The following is a 25,069-nucleotide window of genomic DNA, read 5'->3' as shown; positions in this document are numbered from 1 at the left end:
ACAATATATCCTTGTGACTTATTTTATACTTAATAATTTATACTCCTTAATCCCCTGCCACTCTCTTGTCCCTTTCCTCTTTCCTCTCTCCATTGGCAATGATTAGTTCTCTATATCTGTCATTCTGCTTTTTTGTTATATTCACTAGTTTGCTTTATTTTTTTATACTCCATGTGTAAGTGATATCATAAAGTATTTGTCTTCCTCTGACTTAGCATAATGCCCTCCAAGTTCATCCATGTTGCCACAAATGGCAAGATTTTGTTCTTTTTTACGCCAAGTAATATTCTATGGTGTATATGTACCATATCTTTATCCATTCATCTGTTGATGGACACCTAGAGCATTTAATTTATTCATCCGGTCTCTTCTTGAACATGAAGGCTGTTGATCATTTTTACAGTTAGAAAGAGTGCTGGAATGAATACTGATGCCCCCTATAGGTGTGCACGTGTGATATGATCACGTTAGGTTAAAGGCTGTGCTCATCTTTGACTTCACAGATTTTGCCCAACTGCTGTCTGGCAGGGTGCAGGAGTTGTGCCGTGTCCTTGATGCCTCTTGATACCGTCAAGATTGCAGATGTGTGCTCATCTGAGGGTGTGCAATGGCATCTTACTGTGGCTTCCACCCGCATGCCCCATTGCTAATGAGGGTTGAGCATTTTCTCTTGTGTTTACTGACTCTACCTTTTCTCTGTCTGTGATTTCCTTGTTCTGATCCTCTTTCCATTTTTCTTATTTAGTCACCAAAGTTGCAAAAGGTGCTTCAGCTGACCAACACAGCTCCTGATACATGAGCTCCAGACTGTTTTTTCCACTCTGCCTTAAGTAGTTGCCAAGAATGCTCTGTGTTGGGAAGACACAGAACAACTCTTCCTCTCATGTGCTCTTCCTAACGGGTCTAACTTCCTAGTGGATCTGTGTTATTTGTATAACATCCTTCATTATTCCACATGCACCTTTGAGCCTTCGTAATAAGGCTCATTATAGATGCTCACCCATACAGCAGGTATTGATTACTTGCTATGAGTAAGGCTTCCCATGGACCTCCTGGAACACTAAGATGAGTAGGACCCAGTTCCTGCCCTTAAAACACTCTCAAGGCAGAAATGACATAAAAAGTGAATGTATTTAGTGAATTTTAATAATGACTGATTTTCTGGTTCTGGACAAGAATATCTCTGGTGTAGAATTACTTATGATGGCTAAACAATTAACATAACCTGTATGCTAATCAATAAGAGAAACCTATATGCTGATCAATAAGAGAATGGTTAAATGAGTTATGGTTTAACCATACTCTGAAATTCGTCCATACTAACATGGAAGGCTAACTCTTCTATATTATTGAGTGGAAAAAAGAAAATTCCAGAACAGGTTAAACTGATTATTACAAAAAGAAAGAAAATTCTAAATGTCTCCTTTTTTTAACAAACAAACCCACCAGCCTCCTTTTGGGTGCAGGCTACAGTCTCAACACTGTCTGTACACCTCGCCCCCCATCCCCCCGTCTTTCTAACAGTGTGGTGTGGTGGAATGTTCTGCTCCGAATTCCCTCTTTCCTAATGCTTTTCCCCCTGAAAATCAAAACCCAGTTCTCTGTTGCCCTGTGCCCCTGTCCTTTACCCTTGTCGGTGTCCTGTGCATATCTTTGCAGTAATGAGCTTTTTCTTTTGCAAATCAGTTGGTTCCAGCTCTACAAGTTCTAGTGGACTGGCTGGAAACTATATCCCTTCCTTTCTGAAAAAAGAAATCAGTTCTGCTCTGCAGAGGGTCCACTTGGCACCTATTCCCGACCCTTCCCCGGGTAAGTTCTATTTGGGATTATTATTATTTGTGAATTTATTCAAAAATACTTATTAAACAAGTGCTTTGTATCAAACGTGGTAGGCCTAGGATCCACAAATGAAGGAGACAACAAAATTCCTTGTCCTCCTGGAACCTGTACTGCACAGACAGCAAGTAAACCAAATAAGATGCTCCAAAGTGCTAAGGGGAAAATAAAGCAGGGAGCAGGAAGCATGGGGGCAGGAGTGTAGGGTACAGACGGGCATTTTACACAGGGCGGCCGAAGGAGACCTCACTGCAGAGGAGCCACTGGGTAAAGATCAACAGGAGATGAACAAGCAAACTCTGTATTTTGGGCTCTTAGTGCGTGGGCCTGCAGGCAGAATGGGCCTGGCAGATGCAAGGAAATAGCAACCCACTTACAGTATTCTTGCCTGGAAAATTCCATGGGCAGAGGAGCCTGAGGGTCTACAGTCCAAGGGTTTGCAAGAGTTGGACACAACTCAGCGACTAAACCACCACAAATTCCATGGGCAGAGGAGCCTGGGGAGCTACAGTCCATTGAGCCGCAAAGAGCTGGACATGACTGAGCACACACCGGAATGACACGAGTGTCTCTGGCCTGCCTGATACAGGATGAGGGTGTCCTTAATTGGGAGGGCCAACTCCAAGGGCGTGGCTTCTCTTGAGCTCTGCTTTTCTGATATTTATGTCACCAAGATGCTCTTTGCTGTACTTTGTCTGGGCCCAAATCAATCAGACCCACCCTTCTCTTTCCCTACAGGCTATTCTTCCTTGAAGGCGGTGAGACCTCATCCTGGACGACCGTTTTTCCACACCCAGCCTAGAAGCACTCCTGGGTTGCTGCCCCGGCCTCCAGCCGCCCAGCCTGTACACGGCAGGACGGACTGGATCGCTAAGTACGCGTCTCGGCGATGACTGTCACGAAACCTTTTGTAGGGCACAGTAGGACCCTGTCCCTTGGCCAGCTGGTATTCCACCTGCAAGAGACTTTTGGTTGGTGGAAAAGCAAACACTTTATAGTTATTCTTCTGAACTGAGACATTTCAATATTCTTTTTTAAAGTTTTTTTTTTTTTAATATTGATTTGAATGCAGTACTTTTTTTTTGTACAAAGTTATTTTATTCTAAAACTGGGTCCCATTATTTTCTTAAACAGCAGCATTTTGTATATATGGATTATGTTTTAGCATTTTATACAGTCAACTTTGTAAGGAACTTTTTAAAGATTAATTGATTTTCCTTTGGGGTTCCAGATAATATTTTATACAGATTTTTAAAAATATAATAATATTGATGCAGTATTGCAACAGGGGTGCAATTTACAGCTACGCGATAAAGGGTTATTTCCTCAATGTGTGTGGATATTTGTGAAGTGGTTAAATTTTAAATGTGGCATGTTCGGTACTTTAAGCTTTTCTGGACTGACGTCAGCGCTAGAAAACTGACCATCTGCCGTTTCTCAATACCGTGTTATTGGTTTGACTTTTTAATACCGCTGTGCTGTTCTGAAAGTACTATTACATAATTCACTTTGTTTTCTTTTTACTCCCCAGATGAAAAAACTCTAAGTAAATATTTTTAGAAATGTTTACAACGCGTTTTTTGGTGGCTGGTGATAATCCAGCTGAAACCAAGCTATGCCATCACATTCTATTTTCTTCCATTTTTGAAGTCACTTTCTATAAGTACCCATAAAAGGGAAGCTTTTGAAGCCAAAAGGTTCTCCACATAAAGGTTAACACGGTGACTTAAACTTATATCCCTGCCAAGATACATGACCCAAAAGCAAAGTTTCAAAGTAGCACAACCCTTAGAATGTTGCATTTAGCTCAGTCCTCCAGGCCTGGCCAGAGATAGACGATGAATAGTCATTGTCTGCCCTCTGGTCAGATTATCAGGGCAATTTGGGGAGCAAGAAAAAAATAGATGGCAGAGGTCCCACTGGTCTGTGAAGCCACAGTTACCATGATGTCAAGTGTCCGTCACGTGCCACATTTGAAGAACTCTAAACCCTTGTGTAGTTTCTTTCAACAGTGAGAACTCCATTGGGCAGAGGCTGTTCCATTGAGAGGAATGTTTACAGCAGTTTTGAAAATGACAAAGCTAGTTTGGAGACAGAAAAAGGAAGTCCACTCTGATCTACTCTGTCAGGCACACTCACCTCCACTCGTAATTACCTGAAAGACAAGAAAGAAGGTCACTGCCAGTGAACGCGACATCATCTCTAGAGTGTATAGACTCACTTTCTCCCAGGGCTCAAGTCACTTTTGTTTGGTTCTAGGATATAGCAAGTGGAGTCAATGAAATTGTCATTTTTGTAAGTTAAAATGATAGGTGAAAATGAATATTGGTACTTTGATATGGTTCAGCCTAATAAGTGGATACATTTCTGTGTTGATGTATTAATAATATGTTGCAGCCCATGGTTCCCAAAGGGCCCTCACCTAAAATCAGGGAGCAATTTGTGTCTTCGAGAATCTGACTCAAAAAGGTACTTAACCAAGCACCATGATTGCTGGGGGCATGAGAAAAGCAAATGATAGATGTGGATTTGAGAGGTCATATTTTCCTGTTAACAAACTGGCAGCAAAGCTTCAGGAAATAAATATGTATATGTAAGCACAACTTGAAGCTGAATTTATTTCTGTATTATATTCTCATTATCTCAATCAACAGAGAATGTGTTTTCAGAGATGAGTCCTTTACTATGCGGTTAATATTTATTTCCCCTTTCTGTATTAGGAATAAAAAGTAAGTTAATCTGAACGCTTACCCACCTTGCTAGAAAGCTGGTTTAAAATCGTAAATACCCTCTAGAGAACCAGATGGATTATGAATGCCATATTCCTGGTCCTCTAGCTTATGTTAAGGTCATTACATTTTAATTGGAAAACCTACTTACCTGGTTACTATACATTATAAAATTGTTTTTCTGTTACTTTTATAGGGCCTCAATACAGAAAATATTTGTCTTTTCATCCTCTTCCTCTTTCCTTTGTTTATAAGCAGACAATTTCCCTTATTCATTTGAAAGTCGAGAAGCTGACACTGCATTGAGTAAAATAGAAGGCTGAAAAAAACAAGATCAGTTCTAAAGAACTAGCAAAATCCTCTAAAGTTCTTTTATTCTCACCCTGAAATGGGTAAAGGATGCACTGAGCATACAAGCTGATTACTGTAGAAAGGGAAAAGTCACCAATACTTTGTTAAGTAAAAAGAAAATACTGCCTGTTTCTTGTATTTTTAGTTACTATAAGATTATAAAATCTACAAGACACCAAGAGGAATGATAAGTTTAACTATACCTACCCACGACTGTACCTCATGTCAGGCATAAAGTTTTAGGGGACTTCAGGAGATGGTATAGTGCCCAAGGGTTCAGTGACAGTGGTTATGCCAAAGGGTATGCGTGTGAACTGCAGGGAAAGTCGCATGAGCCTAAAAGCTATTCTTCGTGTGATTGTTCATTTCACAGTAAGCTGCCATTAATTACTAAGCCCTCAGCCAGCTCATATATGATTTAAATAGGAAGAAAACCGATTTTCTCAAGCAGTTTCTTACAGATCTCTTGCTTCAAGGACCATAAACGTCTAGTAAACGGATGCTGTGTCATATTCTGGAATGATAAAAAATTAAACACTTGACTCCAGACAAGCCATGTAAAACAGAATTGTTTTTAAGTACAAATCACCAGTACTGTTGGAGTTCACAGGCACCATGTTTTCTTACGAAGTGGCATCAAGCCATTGTTTTGTGCCATTTAGGAGAGAAAAAGAATACAGGCTGTATGTTTTAGCTCAGTGTGTGATCCAAAGCAATATGTTTATAAGAAAATGTTTGATGTACTAATTATTTTCTATCATTTAAAGCATACTGTAGCAACTTGTTTAAGATATGTGGTTAATTTTTAGAATTATTTTTACAATTTCCAACCAAAGTACTGTATTTTATATAATTTATTGTGAGGACCTTCTCATGGAAACCAACAGAAGACAAACTGGGGGGGCAAATATCACCTTAATCTGTATTATCAGTTTCTTACAGACACTGCTAATGTGAATTTAAAATGGCCTGAATAGTCTTCTGATCTTGGATAGTTCAGTACTGACAGCAATTTCGTCACCTGATTTGATTACAAGGGAGCAACTAAGAATATATTTAATTATAAAGCAAATATTCATAATGATGAGAAGATAGGAGGACCGAAAACTATTTACTCAAGCCCCTTCTGAAATAAAATGTTCCTTTTTGAATAGTTTGTCCTAAGGTGTTTAAAAATGTTAACTTTACTTAAGGAAAATTCTGCTCCAAATAAAGTTACAGTTTAAGAAAAATTGATTTGAGTGTTCTATTTTTGTTGTTATGTTCTTCCATCAAACAATAACATTACTATTTCCTAATTTGAAATTTTCATATTTTATAATTTCTTAACACCTATTAGAGTGTTTACTGCTGTGAAATTGATAGCATATACTTAGACCAGCAGTAGGAAGCGGTATTTTGCAATGTGGAGACTATTTAAATTTAGCTTTTAGCAAATTAGGTGACTAGGAATATTTTGACAAAACAAAAAGCACATCAAAACAATTTCTTGTTGCTGATTTCATCATGACAAATACCTACCTTGTATTTTTCTAGCTTTCACAGTATAGTCACATGTACAATATAAACATGTACAGTATAAACCTTCAAAAGAAGCTCATACCTTCATGAATTCCATACAGGATTCCACAGAAAATTCATTTACCATTCTTTGAGTCCTTGAAAGAATTTTGAGGGACAATGATTTACCAATCAACCTTGTATTGGTGAATCCATAAATGTGCCCTAGCCTATCAGAACACCCCCAACCTGAGTGTGTCATCACCCCGTGAATCCACAGATGTGCCCTAGCCCACGAGAACACCCCCAACCTGAGTGTGTCATCACCCCGTTCGTCTAATGACCCCCCATCTCCCCTCAGCCCTTCAGATGCCCCACAGATTCAAGCTCTCAGTCTTCCTTCCTGCTATCAAAGCCTGCTGTTAGAACAGCTGGGACTGAATTTAAACCATTGTGACTCTCTTTCTGGAATGTTTACTTAGAAAAGCTCCTCTTAAACTGATTTTTAAAGCTCTTGATTTTTGTTAAGGCAATTTTACCTGCTACTGAGTGGGTGGGGGGAAGGGTCAAAGGCTGAGACAAGTTCCCATGGCCTCTGAATTTAAATATATATATCCAGTAGGTAGAAAGACACCGAGAATAAGACTGTCCCAGGTTGAGAGCAACTCCAAGGGTCTCCAGGAATAAAATAATTTCAGGGGCTTCCAAGGAGCAGAATGACCTAAGGGTACTTTCATAGAATGGCAGAATTAAACAGGATTTTTTTTTTATTTCTCCACAAGCATGTTTAATGAGAGTCTTATGACACTGCCTTAGTTTCTCTTTCAGGTAAACAAGATTGCTAGGATGATGTAACTTCTATTAGGTTGGACATAGAAGTGTCCTTTTTTTTTTTTAAAGAAGAAAATAGTAAAATACCAGCAATTTGATATGGTTCAACCAATTAGAAGAAGCAAATAGATATAGAGATTTAACTGATCAACAAAGTTGATAATAGTGCTCTTCCTGTATAGTTCAATGAAAGTGAATCTTTGCAGAAAGGTGAGCTGGAAAAAACTGATAAAGATCACCACCTCCAGCAGGTTTGAAAAATATGGCTTGCCTACCTATGTCAAACTGAGTAATGTCTGTGTTAAGTCAGAATTAGAAAGATGAAATTGAATATGTACTATTATTCCTGTTTGAAAATGACTTCCTGTTCTAGGGGTGCCCAGCTGTTCTTGTTTGCTTTTCTTCTTTACACACTTGCTCTGGATACTTTGTTTTACTGCCAGATGAATCCATCTCAGTCCTCTCTTCTGAGTTGTCACTGGCCTCTTTTTAAATTAAAAAAAAAAAAAGAGAATTTTATTTTTTTAGTTGAAGTATAGTTGATTCATAGTATTATGTTAATTTCTGCTATACAGCAAAGTGCTTCAGTTATACATAATTCTTATTTACTATTCTTTTCCCTTACGGTTTATCACAGGACATTGAATATAGTTCTCTGTGCTGTACTGTAGGACCTCGTTGTTTATCCATTCTATATGTAACAGCTTATATCTGCTAACCCTAACCTCCCACTGGCCTTTCAACTGTCTAGTGACATTTACAAGTGTGTGGCTTGTGAGAATAAAAGACAAACCCATTCATTATGTCCCCCAAATCTCTATGGAGCTAGAAACCAAAGCATTGTTCATTGTTTGTTTCCACAAGTGTTCTCTGAATGTCTTCTCTGCCCTAAGCATTATTCTAGGATCAGGGTATACAAAGGTACATTTTAAGAAATATGAAAACCCCCTAACCTGTTGGAATTTACATTCTATCAAAATTCCAGATAGATAACAAAATAAATATATAGTATATTATATGACAATAAATGTTCAGAAAAGTAAATAAGGAGGATGGAAAAGAAAGTGTGTGTGTGCTTAGGGAGAGGACATCAGTTTAGACTTCTCTTCCTCCCATCCACCCCCTTAATATCTTACCTTTTCTTATCTATCTTCTTCTAATTTATGATGCTATACTATAATACACACGGATATTTCCAGGTTTCTCTTTCCCCACCCTGAACAGTCCCAGGTCATTCTCCCTGTTTCTGCCAGAGAAATCTACAGAAAATAAAATCTGATCTTGTCAGTTGCTGTAATTGATCAGCAGCACAGGCTTCTCAAGCCAGGTAATTTCAAGAACCCCTCCTGGGTGAAAACAATAATCAACATCTATAGTCTGCGAAATAGGAGAGGCTGCCTCAGGAAACAAGAAATAGGCCTTTTGGAGGCATACATTTTTAACCTTAAAATTTGTGTGAATTTTTCTATAATAATTTTGATAGTCTTAAAATATTTTTTAAAGCTCTAGCTTAATTACCACCCAGATTATAGTTGTAGCCCCACTGACACCTCTACCCCAAGGCCCCCACTTCCTCCCATCCAAGAAGGTGCTGTGGATTAAACCAGTTTTGTCGAAAGTGTAGGAAATGAAGGAGAGGCTCAAGAGGATTCACTGAGTCAAGGAAGAAAGGAGGAAAGAGGAAATACATATATATATAAATTAAAAATACATGAAGAATAAACTATATACAATTATGTATTAATTGTATTATATGTGCTGCTGCTGCTAAGTCGCTTCAGTCATGTCCGACTCTGTGCGACCCCATGGACTGCAGTCTTCCAGGCAAGAGTACTGGAGTGGGGTGCCATTGCCTTCTCCATATTATATGTAAGTATGTATAAACACTCATTATACATTTTACACACACAAAGTGTGAAATGTTACATATTAATAGAAATAGAAAAAGTGTAAAATAGTCAAAAGAAAGGCAGACTGCCACGTGCAGCGCCTCATTTGGATGTGTCTGGAGTCTTGGAAGCTTGACTACCCTACGTTCTCCTACAAATGGACCTTGAGAGCTTGTTTGGAGGTTCTAGCAGGGGAGCGCAGCTACTCGTATACCCTTGACCGAAGACCGGTCCTCCTCTAGCGGGGATGGTCGTCCTCTTCGACCGAGCGCGCAGCTTCGGGAGGGACGCACATGGAGCGGTGAGGGAGGAAGGGGACACCCGCCTAGCCAGCCAGATCAGCCGAATCAACCCTGGCGATCAATGGGGTGACAGATGTCGCAACCAGATCGCCCTCACATCCGAAAAAGTGTGGTAGTTCGCGCAGTATATAAACTACAAGAAACTTCTGTCTTTAAGAATATGTCGACTTTTTCTTTGTTTTCTAAATGCCGGATCTCTAAAATATATCTTAAACTAAGGTCCAAACCTAACTAACACTTAAAAATTATTCCCTCAAATTGCAAAAATTGCTGTTAAAACGGGCTTGATTTGGAGTTGCATCCAGCATGCCTTGCAGATGGGTGGAGCATGCTAAATATTGCCGTCTCTATTGGTGAAATATTCTGGAGCCTCGCCCACCGGCGCCCTCGGGTCCCCCGGCTGCAGACCGCTCGCTGGGCGCCTTTGTGCGGTTCTGGTCACTCCGAGTGGAGCCAGGTCTGTCTCCCTCTTGTCACTCCCACCTCCCCTTCCCCCCTCTTCTTGTTTCTCGCGGCTCCGAGTCTCTCACGCTCCTTCCTCATCCTGGAATCACCCCGCATTCATCCTATCTATCCCTGTCTCGCTCCCGCGGCCCTGTTCCTATCCCGGCAGACACGGACCCCTGGGTTGGGGTGAGGGGTCTTGCTTGGTCGGCGTGCGTATCCTTATTAACCCGTTCTGTGCAGTCCAGAGCCCTGGGTGGAAGGCAAGCTCTGATGGTCTCCCAGCGCGGACTGAGCGGCCGCGCGGAGCGCTGAGAGCCTGTCTCGGGTGCCAGGCGGTGGCCTGGGCGCAAGAAGGGCCTGGGGGCTTCTGTCCAGGGGAGGCGGGGGTGTGCAGGGCCCGGGGCCACCACCCCGGGCCCTGCCCGCAGACGCACGTCTTGCGGACAATAGTAATAATTGACCCCTCCTTCTTCTGTTGCTGTGAGGCTCGAATCTGATGCGTGTGAAAGTGAATTTTTGCAGAGGTTCCATGGGTGTGGACGTCTCTTCCGCGGTCCTTGGTCTGGCCTGTACAGGCCGAATTTGGGAAATCTGAGATTTTAAAGGTCAAAGTATATGGTGTGGTGATTCTGTGAAGTCCTGTGCTGCTAGCCCAAATGTCTTTACAGGAAATAGCCCCCCGCTTCCCAAGATCCAGAATAATAAATCATAAAGCTATGAAACTATTTGAAAGGCAAAGGTGGTGGTTGTTTTTTAAGGTTTTAAAATGGTAGTCTGTTTTTATTGATTGAGGGCAAACGCAGTTTAAAAACAAAAAACAGAAACCCACAAAATCCCTCCTCCCCCAACCCCCACAGAACCCCCCAGTTTGTCAAAACCCTGAATATTCAGTTAGCCCCTGAATACTGGACTGAGAACGCGAAATTGAGGCTGTTCTTTTGCGAGGAGTGCTGCGTTTGTATTTCAGAAAACCTGAAAGGCCGTGATGGCCACGAAACCCAAGCTCCACTATCCCAACGGACGAGGCCGGATGGAATCTGTGCGATGGGTGTTAGCTGCTGCCGGAGTCGAGGTACCCTAGCTATACTGGTGTTTCTGCACAGATTTGTCTTATAACGTTGAGCTCTGTCCTCTCCCGGTAATATTACAGACCTGCTTCAGTGAGTCAGAAGAGTCCTTCCTCTCAAGAATTTTTCTTTTTCTAAATGGAGTGTAGTTGATGAAATTCTCTTTTACTTTAAGCCTTAATCATTTGCTTCTGATCTACCACCAGTAAGTATTTATAATGAGGAAAACAGGCATGAACCTGCAATTTGCCAATTACACCCAGAACTTGGTGACTATAAAATCTCTAGGTTTAGATCTGTTTCCTATTTACTTTAGTGACTTCAGGCTTGAAGCCCCTGCATGCCCATATCCTTTGGCCCACAGTGGTTTTGGTCTTATTTTTGCTCCGTTCTTGGAGCTGCTTCTTGATAGAAACATAAAACAGATATTAGTAGTCACGATTTGGGTGCGTGTCTGTGGTTGTTCCTGGGGCGACTTGTGGAAGTAACTGCTTGTCAAATGCCCCTCATTCTGAATTTGATGGATTTACTCTCATTTTAACCTGTTCCCCTCTTCTGTCTGTTTCCTGTAAACTACTAATTGGATCCAGAAGTCTGATCAAATCCAGGCTCCTTTTTCTCCTTCTCTTTTTTTTTCCCTGCCAGACTGCAGCAAAAGTGGTAGTGTGAACATGTTTCTCATATGCGACATCACGGGCACGTGACGTCAACCTGTCTCGTTTTCAGCGTTGCTGAGTGTGATCATTGTGTTTCCTTGACATCAGCCTGTTCCCACAGTATGAAGTTTTCCTCTGTTACCCTTTCAGCCACCATCTTTGCAGCCTTGATCATCACCGTTGTTAGGGGTTACAAAATGGTGATTTTTCTATTTTTGTTATTTCACCTAAGTTGAACTGTGATTCTCTTATAAAGAGTATTTGTTCACTGGTTATGTTCTTAATTACCTTAAAGCACATTACAGTTCATTTAAGAAAAGCAGAATAAATGCTTGATTCTATCAATTTTCAGAATAATGAGTCATGACCCTACCAAACTCCAAAGGTGATAAATGAACATAGTTGGGTTTGGGGTTTTGTTTTTTATTTATTGGTTTGGTTAGGCTTTGGTTTCCTTGCCTGTCATTATATCTCACCACACAGCATTTTACAGTTTTCTGTTAGTTGATACCATTTTTATATACAGATTCTGATTTCTGACTTCTCTTGAGAAGTTGGAAGATCTGATGCTCCTAGGGCCTCATTTTCATAGGGCAGCCGTTGCTGACTCTAAGAGGGACAGCCCCTGCAGATGGACCTTTCTAGTTTATGTAGTCTCCACCATTCCCTATGATCTCAGAACACTTTCTCTAGTTGTGTTGAGAAGAGAGGGCAACAGTTCTTGATCCCTTGGCTTGAGCCTGTTTGGCTTGTTTATGTCACCTGTCTGACCCTGTGTGCTTCTGAGCTTGCAGTTGCTGTCTTGTATATGTAGATACTGGAAGCCCTTGTCCGAATCCCTTCCTCCCTAGCTTCATTCTGTGCTTCCTACTCAGCTGTGGGTCAGGATTCTTGGTTACACTCATAGCAACCCAACCCTAAGTAAGTTAAACAAAAGGGAGCATGAGTCCTATTATCCACCTCCCCCAGACCAGGCAGGCAGGTAGGGTAGGGTACTTACTTAGCCCAGTGTGGGGCATGGGTCTCAAGTCCACTCTGACCAGGTTCTCTAACCAGGAGAAAGACTGGCCTCCCTCATGAGGGCTGACCACGTGGTTTACAGGAGCAATGCCCCAAAGTTGGTTTCAGGGATCCCTCCCATGTCTGCGCCCAAAGACATTTTCAGCCACATCTGTGTTCAGTCAGGTCTGCAATAGTCAGGAGGGCCGGGCTACAGCAGCTGGGTGAGTTCGTGATTTCCAGGGTCACAGTGTCAGGTAGAGCCTGACATGTAAAGCACACACATCCCAGTAACCAGGTGCCTCACACCTGCTGGGAGGCAGCCTGGCCTAATTCCAGGAGTCAGCATCTTCCAACTCATAGTTGGTTTGAGTCCTCAGACCCTGCTGTGTCCTGGATGCTGCGTCTTGGCTGCTTGGAGCTTCATTTGCCCAAAGACTCCCAAACCCAGTCAGATCCTCCTTGTGAAGAGGGGGAATGAACAGTGTAAAAGAGAAGACATAAAGAGACACAGATGCGTAGAACAGTCTTTTGGACTCTGGGAGAGGGCCAGAGTGGGATGATTTGGGAGAATGGCATTGAAACATGTATAATATCATATGTGAAATGAATCGCCAGTCCAGGTTCGATGCAGGATACAGGATGCTCGGGGCTGGTGCACTGGGATGACCCAGAGGGATGGTACAGGGAGGGAGGTGGGAGGGGGATTCAGGATGGGGAACACGTGTACACCCGTGGCGGATTCATGTTGATGTATGGCAAAACCAATACAATATTGTAATTAGCCTCCAATTAAAATAAATAAACTTATATTAAAAAAATAACCAAAAAAAAAAGAAGACTTGAAGGCCACACACTCCTCATTCAGGACTTCTGGGCAGTTCGCTCAGAAGAAGAGGGTGTGTGGAGAGGGAGGGAGTGCATGATGTGGATGGGGGCACGTCTCCAGAGGATCCCCTGGGGGACCAGCACCCCGTCAGGGAACAGAGACCGCTGATTGTGTGGACAGAAACCACACACTGTCTGTCCTTACAGCCCCGGGGCAGCCCCCAGACAGTCTCCAGCTCCTCCAAGCTCAGCCCTGTGCGCTTTTTACCTTCCTCTGTCTCCCGCCGTCTCACCTCCTGTTCCGGTGCCAGTTTCTTCTTACAGACCAATAATATTATAAAGTTTGACACGAGAGAGTTTCTCTAGTGAGAGAGAGCATGCATTTTGCTACATGTTCCCAGGAGTCAAAAACCAGAATCGGAGACATTTGGAAGGAATTAAAAAGAAATTTTATTGAAGTATATTTGATTTATACTATTTCAGGTGTACAGCAAAGTGATTCAGTTATAAATATTTTTGAGATTCTTTTCCGATATAGGTTATTACAAGATACTGAATGTAGTTCTCTGCACTATACATTAGATCCTTGTTGTTTATCTATTTTGTGTATCTGCTAATACTACTAATATTTTGTATATCTGCTAATCCCAAACCCCTAATGTGTCCCTCCTGCGCCCTCTTCCCCACGCTGGTAACCATAAGTTTGTGTACTATGTCTGAACGTGTTTCTATTTTATAAACAGGTTCATTTGTGGCATTTTTTTTCAAGATTTCACATATACATGGTGTCAGATGATATTTTTCTTTGACTTACTGCATTTAGTATGTTAATCTCTAGGTCCATCCACGTTGCTTGGAAAGGCTTGTTTTTTTTTTTTTTCATGCACATTCCTGGTCTCTCCCAGCTACTGGACGTGAGTCTTTGAGGGATGGGCCTGGGTTCTGGCACATACACACGCTTTCTCATGTGCTTTATACATGATCAGGCTCATTAAAGTGTGAGAGCAGTGGTGCAGTGGAAACACCTCGGCATCACAGCTGACCGCCTGAGCATTCAAACGCCCAGAACATTCTTACCCTGAGGCTACTGTTTCCTGGGCGCCAGATGGAGTGCCTCTAGGGGCACCGAGGCCCTCTCCTCACACAGGAGGGCTGGGAATAGGAGAAGCCATGCCTTCACCCCATCATCTTGATGCCCCTCTGGTCGACTAGGTGAGGTAGACGAAAGAATGGCCAGGCCTGTGCTGCGGCTCTGTCCTTCCTGGGATGACATGGGGTGAGGGGCAGCGCAAGGCACAGGCTCGACTGGGAACCACCCAGGGACTTGGGGCCTCAATGGGCATGAGAAGGACATCAGTATATTCGAGCATGTTGTATATGTCACAAGAAAAGGGACTTTCCAGTGTTTCTTTTCCTCCCAAACTTTTAGTTTGGAAACTTTAAAACTTACAGAAAAGTTGTAATAGTAAAATGGATACCTTTCAACTAAACTTACCAGGTGCTAACATTTTGCTGTTTGCCTCCTTCCTTCCTCTGTCTCTGCTTTTTTTTATTCTTAATCATTTGAAAGTAAGTTGCAGACATCAGCATGTGTCTTCCTGTTAAGAAAAAAATAAAATTGTCCCCATAACTGTAATATCATTGTCACAACTAAGAAAATAACATCAGTTTTACAACATATTATATACAACCCAAATTCAGAAGTTGCCTCTTGTGCCCCAAATGTCTATATAGCTGTTAAATGTATCTCTTTAGTAGTTATAACTACCACTCCCTCATCCAAGATCTAATCAAGATTTAGACACTTGGTGGTTGTCTCTATTCTCTTTTCATCTAGAGCAGAATCTACATTTTGTTCTTTTCTTTCATACTCTTCACTTAACAGAGAAGGAATGTGTGATGGAGGAATTGAATCTCTCGTATGAATTTCTGCCAAGAGAAATAAAGAGTCAGTAATGTGACTTGGAGGCCAAATGGCCTGAAGAATTTTCAGAGGAGGTTTACCTAGCTACAGTTGAATCCCTTGTAAATAAAGATTTGCCCTTGAGAGCAGGGCTCATGCTTTCAGTCGGGAAGTAGATGGATGTCTAGGAAAACGGGAGCCAGACAAGTGATGAAGACCACAGAGCGGGAGCCGCAAAGGCAGAAAGTCTGTCCCCCCAACTGGCTTCCAAACCTGCGCATCCTGGAGGAGCTTAAAAAAAAACAGTTCTGGAGGTTGGAAAGAGTGCAGACCATTTGTATACTGCAGAGTGTCGCACATTCTGGATACGCCCCCGTCTCACCTTGCAGCTCCGTCCAGGTTAAACTGGTTGGGATGCTGTTTCTGCAGGTCGCTGTATCTTCACTGTCCCAGCAGAGAGCGTGGGATGCCTCAAGGTGGCCCCAGTGGAGAACTGAGCTTGACCACTTGGGTAGGTGGATGGTGGGATTTCCACATCTGCAGAGACATTTTTTCTTTGTCATAATAAGTAACCTGCGGGATGATGCTTTGTGTAAATACTCTATGCCCAATGACCCAACGATTTCAGCATCTTGATCCTTATCAGAGTCAGTTATTACATTATAGGGTGAAAATTGGTGATTTTCTAATTTTATCATTAATTAGGAACAATTCTGCATTAATTAGTGCTAATTCTGGAAAAGAGCTTTCTTTCTTCTTTTTTTTTTGGAATCATCATTTATGGACACAAGGATTTTTTTGGTTGATCCTTGGACTGCAAGGAGATCCAACCAGTCCATTCTGAAGGAGATCAGCCCTGGGATTTCTTTGGAAGGAATGATGCTAAAACTGAAACTCCAGTACTTTGGCCACCTCATGTGAAGAGTTGACTCATTGGAAAAGATTCTGATGCTGGGAGGGACTGAGGGCAGGAGGAGAAGGGGATGACAGAGAATGAGATGGCTGGATGGCATCACTGACTCGATGGACGTGAGTCTCAGTGAACTCCGGGAGTTGGTGATGGACAGGGAGGCCTGGCGTGCTGCGATTCATGGGGTCGCAAAGAGTCAGACACGACTGAGCGACTGATCTGATCTGATTCTCATCTATGCCTGATATCACTTGAATTGTCCCAAACGTGGCTAGGGCTTTGACATATATCTGTTTGTCTTTGAGTACATCCTCACTTTTTGACATAACAGAATCAAATTTTACCCCTGGGAGCCCAGGGATATTTAGAAACCAAGATATGGGTACTGAGTATGTTCTTTCTGTCTGTTTTTTGGGCAGTTTAACTTGGTATTTTTGGTCCTAAAACCATAATGACATTTCCCTTCTTTTTTGGGGGGGTGTCTTTTTTAATTTAGTTTGACGAAGAATTTTTAGAAACAAAAGAACAGTTGCAGAAGTTGCAGGATGGTGAGTATAAAAATGTATTACTGTCAATAATGCTGATTTTTTAATGTCGATAATGCTGATTTAAGTGGAAGGACAAAGATTCAGCTGACACTAAACGTCCAGAACAGTATCCTAAAACCAGATAAGCAAGAGGGAACAGTGGCCGAAATTGCTAGAAAATCACTTGATTTTCAGTAGTTCTATAAAAGCCAATCAGAGGGGGAGTAGTTCTTCCCTCTGTCCACTGAGCAGCCCTTTTCCATCTCTCTCTCCTCCCCGACTTTCCTCTGCCTTTTCCCCTCTTTCTTCCACTCCCTCATCCCTTCCCTCCTCAATTTCCACCTCTTACATATTACCTGAAGCATCTGCTTGAAGTGTGCAGATAAAAGTCCCCGTTTACACTGGGCTGCTTTCTCAAGTAAGTACCAAACGGATGAGACAGCAGTGAAAGGCCTGCCTTTAACTCCTGGTCCCACTCTCCCTCCACACCCAGACCCCTGTAAGCAGCTTCCTTCTTTGCCATCAGCAGGGTCCTGAGGCCCAACTCAGGGATCCCTGGAGAGGGACCAGCTCTGCAGGGCTGTGATGTCTCCATCAGGAGTGACACTGCGCATGTGCTGAGTATACATCTGCCCTCAACCCGCCTCAAGCCCTCCAGGACTGGGCTGTGTGCTATGCTTGTGACTCTTCCTGGGGTTTGGTGTAGGTAAAGTGTTTGAGACAGTCTTCTTGAAGAAAGGAAGGGGTGACTTTTTGACCGGTGACTGCGTATTTGGCAGTAGGTGGGCTGTGGAAGTGGATGCCTGAACGTTGGGCTTCATCATCAGACTGACCAAGTGACACAGTCATAGACATTCTACACAGATGGGTTGTTGTGTTCTACACTGGCCGTTGCAGGAGCCACCAGCCATACGTGACTCCTGAGCACTTGTGTCCATGGGGACGAAGGAAGTGACTTTTAAATTTTTCAAAAGTTTTAGGACTTTGCTGGTGACTCAGTGGTTAAGACTCTGCACTTCCACTGCAGTGGGGCTTGGAATCAATCTCCACTCAGGGAGCTAAGATTCTGCATGCCCCATGGCACAGGCACAGCCAAAAAAAATATTAAGCTTTAAAATTTTTAATTGATTTAGAGTTCCCTGGTGGCTTAGTGGTTAGGATTCTAGGCTTTCAGTCTTGTGGGCCCAGGTTCAATCCCTAATCAGGGAACTAAGATCCTGCAAGCTGCATGCCTCAGCCACACACACACAAAAAATAATAAAAAGTTCAATTTAAATTAAGGCTTAATTATACGCATGCCACTACTGGCTACTGTATTGGCCAGCACAGCTCTGTAAAGAGATGTCTTCACTGTGTTACCCCTCACCCCTTACACTGAGACTAAGTGTTTTTCCTGGGGTGAAAATTGAAAGGTTTATGTTCATGCTAGTTTTAAGTCTTGTTTTATGGCTAAATCAGCACCCCTGAATGAAGTTGGGGGAGCTTTACACTATTTCTTAAGGCTGTGGCCCCATTCAGCAGAGTATTTTTTGAGGGATGGGGGAAAGGGGAGAGAGCACGTCTAACTCCGGGCTTCCGTTCCCAGGTAACCACCTGCTGTTTCAGCAAGTGCCAATGGTTGAAATCGATGGGATGAAGCTGGTGCAGACCCGGAGCATCCTCCACTACATCGCAGACAAGCACCATCTCTTCGGCAAAGACCTCAAGGAGAGAACCCTGTACTGTGGCTCCTCCGGGGTGTTCTCAATTGTACCTCTAGCAATGCTTAGCTCATTAGCCATCCTCCACAGCCCCCTGGTCCACTGCATGTCCTGTATCGTTAGTACAAACAAGGAACAAACCTCCAGAAAGGTCATCAAGACCACTTGGAAAGTCAGTACAGAGAGTCTGAGTAAAATGAGGGGAAAGGATTGAATTTGGGTATTAGAGACTGTGTCTGGGGTGTGGTGAGGTTTCTGCATCCTTAAATGTTTTGATTTTATTTTTTTTTTTACTGTTCTTGCAAATCTATTATCACTGAATATTAGGAATCAGAAGCTGCTGTGACATTCAAGGCCCAGAATACTGTGCACTGGCTTATAATTTGAACTCAGAGCCTGGTCTTTGTACCTCCTGGATCATGTCCCTGGGCAAAGTGTTAGGCTCTAGTGTCCTGATGAGTTTCCAGTGTGATGAGGGTACTAATAGTATATTCCTCATAATGCTGTAGGATTCAATGAAATATTAGATGTAGGGTATTTAGCACCACTCCTCGTACACACCAAGTATTCTGTAAATGGTACCCACTATTTTTACAAATGTGAAGTTGTACCCATACTGAGCATGGGTGAAAGGACATCCATGACTCTGGTACTTCGAGATTTGTGATGGGTTTCTCTGAAGAAGTTTTCTGATTTATAACTAGAATTGACTTTGCATCTTTGCTGTTAAGGGACAGGTGGAGATGAATGCTTCTTGATATTTAAGTAGCCCGAGCTGTAAGAGAAAAGCATTCTGGATATTTAGCTGTGGGAGCCAATGAGGGGCCACTGAGAAAATGCTTTGTGTGTGTGTTTTGAAGGATTGACATGTATGTGGAGGGGACCCTGGATCTTCTGGAACTGCTTATCATGCATCCTTTCCTCAAACCAGACGATCAGCAAAAGGAAGTGGCTAATATGGCCCAGAAGGCTATAATTAGATACTTTCCTGTGTTCGAAAAGGTAGGTGGCAGCTAAGCCTGTGGAGACAGCATCACCAGACCACAAAACACCCCTCTTCTGCTCAGGCAGAGTAAAAGCTGAGCCCTGCTAGACCAGCCCTCTGGGTTCCAAAGAGCTGACGGTTGCGTCAGCACAAAGCCAGCATGTCTTGGAGCCTCCCCTACTCTTCCAGAGTCTTCCGTGCTCTCTGGCCAAGATACAGGCTCACCTCTGTATGCACTATCATTGCTTGCCTTTGCCAGGTGGCACCCTGTACAGGACACAGGAGAGCAGAAGCCAGCTCCTTCCTTCCTTCTTTCGTTCCATCCTACTTGATAGTTGGATATGAAGAGAAGAACCGTGGCTGTTTTATTTCTCTTCCCTTTTGTTCTCTTTCTTGTCTCATTACGGTATCTGTTTTACTGAACTTCAACTCCTCCTCTCTTTTCCTCAATGGAGAAGGATTATTTTAAATGCCTCAGTTAAAAAACAAGAGCAAGTAAAAGCCGGGAATTGGCAGATTTCCTCTGGCCATTGACGTGGAAGTAGATAAGAAGGAAGAGAGGTGCTTTCTGAGTGTTTCTGCCCTTGGTTTCATGGTCTCTTGCCTGCAGGAACTTTGTGAATGTAAAATAGGATGATGCAGAAATGGGCTGTGGTGAGGGAGGAACAGGTGTCTTGGATAAGGGTCACTGCCAGCTTCTGTCTCCCTGTGAGTCAGACTACGTCAGAACTCCGCCAAACATACGGGCTAAAAGTTATTACTTTCTTATTTAGTTAGTTATTTATGGCTACACTGGGTATTTGTGGCTGCACACCGGCTTTCTCGGGTTGTGGTGAATGAGGGCTTCTCTCTAGGTGTAGCACGTGGGCTTATCATCATGGTGGTTTCTCCCGTTGCCGAGCTCTAGGGTGCGTGGGCTTCAGTAGTTGAGACACGAGGGCTTAGTTGCTCCGCAGCACTTGGAAACTTCCCAGACCAGGGATCAAACTCGTGTCCCCTTCATTGACAGGCAGATTCTTACCCACTGGACCACCAATCCTGTTACCTTCTTTTTACACATAATGAAATAGAACCACAGAGAGACTGCGTGACATGCCTAAGGTGGGAGCCAGGACTGGAACTCTGGCCTCTGACTACATTCCAGACTCTGTCTTTCTCCAGTCTGGCTCCAGTCACTCTGTTTGATTTGGAATCATCTTAGAGTCCCTCTCTCTCTCTCATACACACACACATGCACGCACATACACATATCTGCAAAGGGGCTCTCCCCTGGTCTCCCCCTGTTCCTTGCTTCTTTCCAATCGCCATCTATTCCTGTGAATCTCCGCACCTAACCCTCAATATGGGAGTCAGGATGAATTCTCATTCTTTTAATTTTCTTGGTCTTGAAAGTGAAGTGAAAATATTAGTCGCTCCATCGTGTCTGACTCTTTGCGACTCCACAGATTGTAGCCTCTGTCCATGGGATTCTCCAGGCAAGAATACCGGAGTAGGCAGCCATTCCCTTCTCCAGGGGATCTTAGATGTTAAAGGAAGCCTGCTTTTTTTTTTCTTCTTCACTGTCGTGTCTAGTTTACGACTGTGAGTCCTGACTGTCATAGAAACACAGAACTGGGAAATAGATTAGACTCCTTGGACAGGACCAGTGGCTTACTTCTTACATCCTTCCCACCATCTCCTGAATGCATCAGGACTAATTCTTTTCTGCTGACGCATTTACAGAATAGCTGTATCCTTTTAAAGCACCAGATGCTATATCCAGAATTAATACTTCCTTCTGCTTTTCAGGGTCTCATTCTGTTATAAAGCAGAGACCTATGGATGCTGTCATTTCTACACCTTTTTTGCTCATTCTCTCTTAGGGAACTTCCTCTTAGTTGATGTTATTTGTAAAAAGATAAAAGAAAAAGGCCATGGTTTCAGCTCTTAGATGCTGCACTGATTCCATAGCTATATTAGTTTCTCCATGTCGACCATTGTAACCGATGTAAAACATTTATACCCTGCAGGTTTTACGGGGTCATGGACAAAGGTTTCTTGTTGGTAATCAGCTGAGTCTTGCAGACATAATTCTACTCCAGACCATTTTGGCTCTAGAAGAGAAAATTCCTAATATCCTGTCTGCCTTCCCTCACCTCCAGGTAAATAAACTAATGTTTTAGAAGATTGACCCACAACTCTTAGGCCTTCCTTCAATGTCTGTTGATTAATTGGCTCTGTGTTTGTGTGTGTGAATGTAATATTTTTGGTTCTCATTATGGTGGTGGTGTTGTGCAGTCTCTGAGTTGTGTCCAACTGTTTTGTGACCCCATAAATTGTACCCTGCCAGGTTCCTCTGTCCATGGGATTTCCCAGGCAAGAATCCTGGAGTGGGTTGCTATTTCCTTTCCTTCTCCAGGGGATCTTCCAGATCCAGGGATCAAACCTGCTTCTGGCAGGCAGGTTCTTTACCACTGAGCCATCGGGGAAGCTAGATTCTAGTTATTAAAATGAAATGAAAGTACAGACTTGAAATTGGTTTTCTGGTTCCCAGGCCCTTAGAGCTGAGCAGTTGTTTACACATGAAAGAAGTTGTCTCTCGACTGCTGCGTGACTACACTCTTGGAACAAATTCCATACTAGAGTTTTTGTTAATATTAGTGACATATGTGTGAATACTTCTGTATAATGTTTGTACACATGCTTAATTAAGGCTGTGCTTTGTACACAGGAGACATTTGGTAAATGGTAGCTTTTTAAGTAAATGACCTCTTTATTTTGAAAGATTTTATTAGAATAATTATAGACAATGGATGTTCAGTTCCCATATAATTTAGAATTTTTACCAGATCAAATGGATTTTTCCTCTCAATTACTGAAAATTGTTAAGATTTGACTCTATGAATGAAAACAGATTTCTTTTTCTTCTTTGCAGTTTACATGAATATCTGGTGTCTTGAACCCTACGTTACAAAAATGCAACTGGCCATCGTCCACACATAGCTGGAAAGAGAATTCATTTGTTAATAGAAGTAAAAATGTCCAAGGAAGCTGAACCTTAAAATGTAACTTGTACTGTCTGATGAATTTTAAAAGTATTTCTATTTAAACTTTCTTCTTAGAGCAATATATTTGAGGTACTTAAATGGCACCCCACTCCAGTACTCTTGCCTGGGAAATCCCATGGACGGAGGAGCCTGGTGGGCTGCAGTCCACGGGGTCGCGAAGAATTGGACACGACTGAGCGACTTCACTCACTTTTCACTTTCATGCATTGGAGAAGGAAATGGCAACCCACTCCAGTGTGCTTGCCTGGAGAATCCCAGGGACGGCGGAGCCTGGTGGGCTGCCGTCTATGGGGTCACACAGAGTTGGACATGACTGAAGCGACTTAGCAGCAGCAGCATGTCTTTTTTGTCCTTCTTTTTTCTTTAAGCAAGTATAATCCCATTCTATTATTTTGCTGTCTCTGAAAAAAGTTGACATCGTGGTGTGGATTTGCATAAAGCCTGGTCTAGATCCCAGCCACTGTGGCAGATTGTAAATAATACCAACAGATCAGCCCCTCAGCAGATGTTGGATTATGGCTCTGTTTGGATCCCTGTAACAAATATTTATTGCAGACACTTTGATGGGCCATTTTGCAGCACCGTATTTTCATAGAATGGCTCAGCCAGTAAAGAATCCACCTACAGTGCAGGAGACCTGGGTTTGATACCTGGGTTGGGAAGATACCCTGGAGAAGGGAACAGCTACCCACTCCAGTATTCCGGCCTGGAGATCACCATGGACTGTATAGTCCATGGGGTCGCAAAGAGTCGGACATGACTGAGCAGCTTTGAAGTTCAAGTTCAATTTTAGCCTTGAACTTTTGCGTTTTCTCTTTTCAGGAGTACACAGTGAAAATCAGTAATATCCCTACAATTAAGAAATTCCTTGAACCTGGCAGCAAGAAGAAGCCTCCCCCCGATGACATCTACGTGAGAACCGTGTACAACATCTTCATGCCATAGGACAGCAGTACAGCTGTGACTGAGCACTGCCCCCAGAGATTGATGTGTCCACAGTAGTGTCTTAATTGAAGCCAGGCTGCCGTGATCCAGCTCTGTCGTGGTGCTGTGTATATTGTTCCTAAGTTGGTCTTTCATGTCCTAATATCTCTTTGAGAAACATCGACCTGTTTTTTTGGTCCAGTGAGTGATTGTTACAGGACCTCTTCTGAAATATTTTTGGAGAGATCAGCCTTTAAGTTAGATCTGCTCTGTCTGTTCATTTCCTGGTACAGGGATGGGTAGGACCTTGTATCGTCTGTCCCCTGAGCTTTTGTCCTCTCCTTATCCCATTCTAAACTCCCTCCAGTCTCTTCCTGTTTTTAGTGTCTAATAACAATGGAGTTTTTACTAGATAGTAACTCTCCTCTGAGCTATAATAGATCCGTGGTAGTGATGAATGCCTTTGATATTCACTAAAATAAAGGATTTACAAATCATTGCCCTGCTGCTAGAATTTTTAAGTTAAATTATTTGGAATATATAATGCATTCACATGGTTCAAAAATCAAAAATATACAAAAGGCTATACAAGAACTTCCATGGTGGCCCAGTGGTTAAGAGTCTGCCTACCAATGAAGGGGACACAGGTTTGATCCCTGGTCCCGGACCTAAAATCCCACATGCCATGGAGCAACTAAGCCCACACACCACTACTACAGAAGCCTATGTGCTCTAGAGCCCGTGCTCCACAACGAGAGGAGCCACCTCAGTGAGAATCTCACCCACTGCAACCAGAGAGCAGCCCCTGCTCGCTGCACCTAGAGAAATCCCGTGCGCAGCAACAAAGACCCAGCACAGCCAAAAATAAATGAACTTATATTGTTGGAAGTGTTTCCAGCTCTGCCTCCCAGTTCTTTTCAGTTCTGCTCCCTGCAGGTAAACATCATTATCCTTTGTATATCCTTCCAGTTATATTTGACATAAGTGTAAGAAAATATGAATATATATAACTTTTATCCTGTTATTACCCAAATGGTTATTTAGGGACTTCTAGTTTTTTTTGCACTTAAGAACTAAAAGTATGACTTAGTACTGTTTTAAACATGTATTGACTTGCATCTCAAATATTAATTGAGCTCCTATTATGTGCCAGGCAGGGTGCCAGAAGGCAAAACCCTAAAACAGAGCCCTGCTTTAGAAAAAAGTCACCACGCAGTAGGCAAGATAGATGCATCAATAGCAGAAGTAATTTTAGAAAAGAAAAAATTGCCACTCGAGAGTAGCTAATACTTGGGAATTTAAAAACTGGAGAAAGGCAAGTATTTGATCCGTGTCTCATAAAGAAAACACACTCATTTCTTACTGCAAGAGGGATTTCTGCCCAGATGTAAAGAAACAGTCCCGAGGTGACCCTTCATGCCTGTCACAATCAATGCAAGCCCCTTGGAGTTTTATTAGAGGAAAATCCAACACATGTGGAGATGGTTTTCTGCCTTCACATTTTTACAATTTGAACACTCAGTCATCACTCAGATACTTAGAACTGCTGAAGGAGCAAGGGCTGGCAGCAGGTGCATCACCGGGCAGGCCTGGGGAGCACTGGTGTCCAGGCTGATGCTCCCACCAGCCTCCTGGGAG

The 25,069-nt window shown here is 42.7% G+C and overlaps 2 protein-coding genes across 8 annotated transcripts in view; both read left to right on the top strand.

Annotated features, from left to right (window-relative positions):
- The window catches only part of ICK (intestinal cell (MAK-like) kinase), a 47,169-nt gene extending 41,021 nt beyond the window's left edge, over positions 1-6,148 (top strand). For all 3 annotated transcript variants that reach the window (XM_010845256.1, XM_010845254.1, XM_010845255.1), the window contains exons 13-14: positions 1,687-1,809; positions 2,575-6,148. In XM_010845256.1, the coding sequence (XP_010843558.1) occupies positions 1,687-1,809; positions 2,575-2,729 (278 nt within the window). In that variant the 3' untranslated portion in view covers positions 2,730-6,148. The remainder of the gene's footprint in view (positions 1-1,686; positions 1,810-2,574) is intronic.
- A 3,441-nt stretch (positions 6,149-9,589) lies between these two features.
- On the top strand, positions 9,590-23,930 carry GSTA4 (glutathione S-transferase alpha 4). 5 transcript variants are annotated; one of them, XR_825695.1, is made up of 8 exons: positions 9,804-9,895; positions 10,853-10,957; positions 16,745-16,796; positions 18,361-18,493; positions 19,336-19,477; positions 21,470-21,601; positions 22,375-22,504; positions 23,330-23,499. XR_825695.1 is itself a non-coding variant. In XM_010845251.1 (7 exons), exons 2-7 carry the CDS (start codon positions 10,871-10,873, stop codon positions 23,450-23,452), a joined length of 669 nt encoding a protein of 222 aa, XP_010843553.1. In that variant the 5' UTR covers positions 9,803-9,895; positions 10,853-10,870; the 3' UTR covers positions 23,453-23,930. The 5 variants fall into 5 exon arrangements, 3 of the variants coding, with proteins under 3 accessions (XP_010843552.1, XP_010843553.1, XP_010843555.1); XR_825694.1 differs by lacking the exon at positions 10,853-10,957 and having other exon boundaries at positions 9,590-9,895; positions 23,330-23,417; XM_010845251.1 differs by lacking the exon at positions 22,375-22,504 and having other exon boundaries at positions 9,803-9,895; positions 23,330-23,930.
- The last annotated feature ends 1,139 nt before the right edge of the window (positions 23,931-25,069 follow it).

Source organism: Bison bison, unplaced genomic scaffold, assembly GCF_000754665.1.
Source record: "Bison bison bison isolate TAMUID 2011002044 unplaced genomic scaffold, Bison_UMD1.0 scf7180017864214, whole genome shotgun sequence".
Lineage (NCBI taxonomy): Eukaryota > Metazoa > Chordata > Mammalia > Artiodactyla > Bovidae > Bison > Bison bison.
This window is presented reverse-complemented; position numbering and strand designations above follow the sequence as displayed.

Coding starts and splice junctions, on each gene's coding strand:
- GSTA4 (XM_010845250.1), top strand. CDS start 9,767: ATGCTAAATATTGCCGTCTCTATTGGTGAAATATTCTGGAGCCTCGCC. Junction 18,494..19,335: donor GACCTCAAGGAGAGAACCCT/GTACTGTGGCTC, acceptor TGTGTTTTGAAG/GATTGACATGTATGTGGAGG. Junction 19,478..21,469: donor ACTTTCCTGTGTTCGAAAAG/GTAGGTGGCAGC, acceptor TATACCCTGCAG/GTTTTACGGGGTCATGGACA.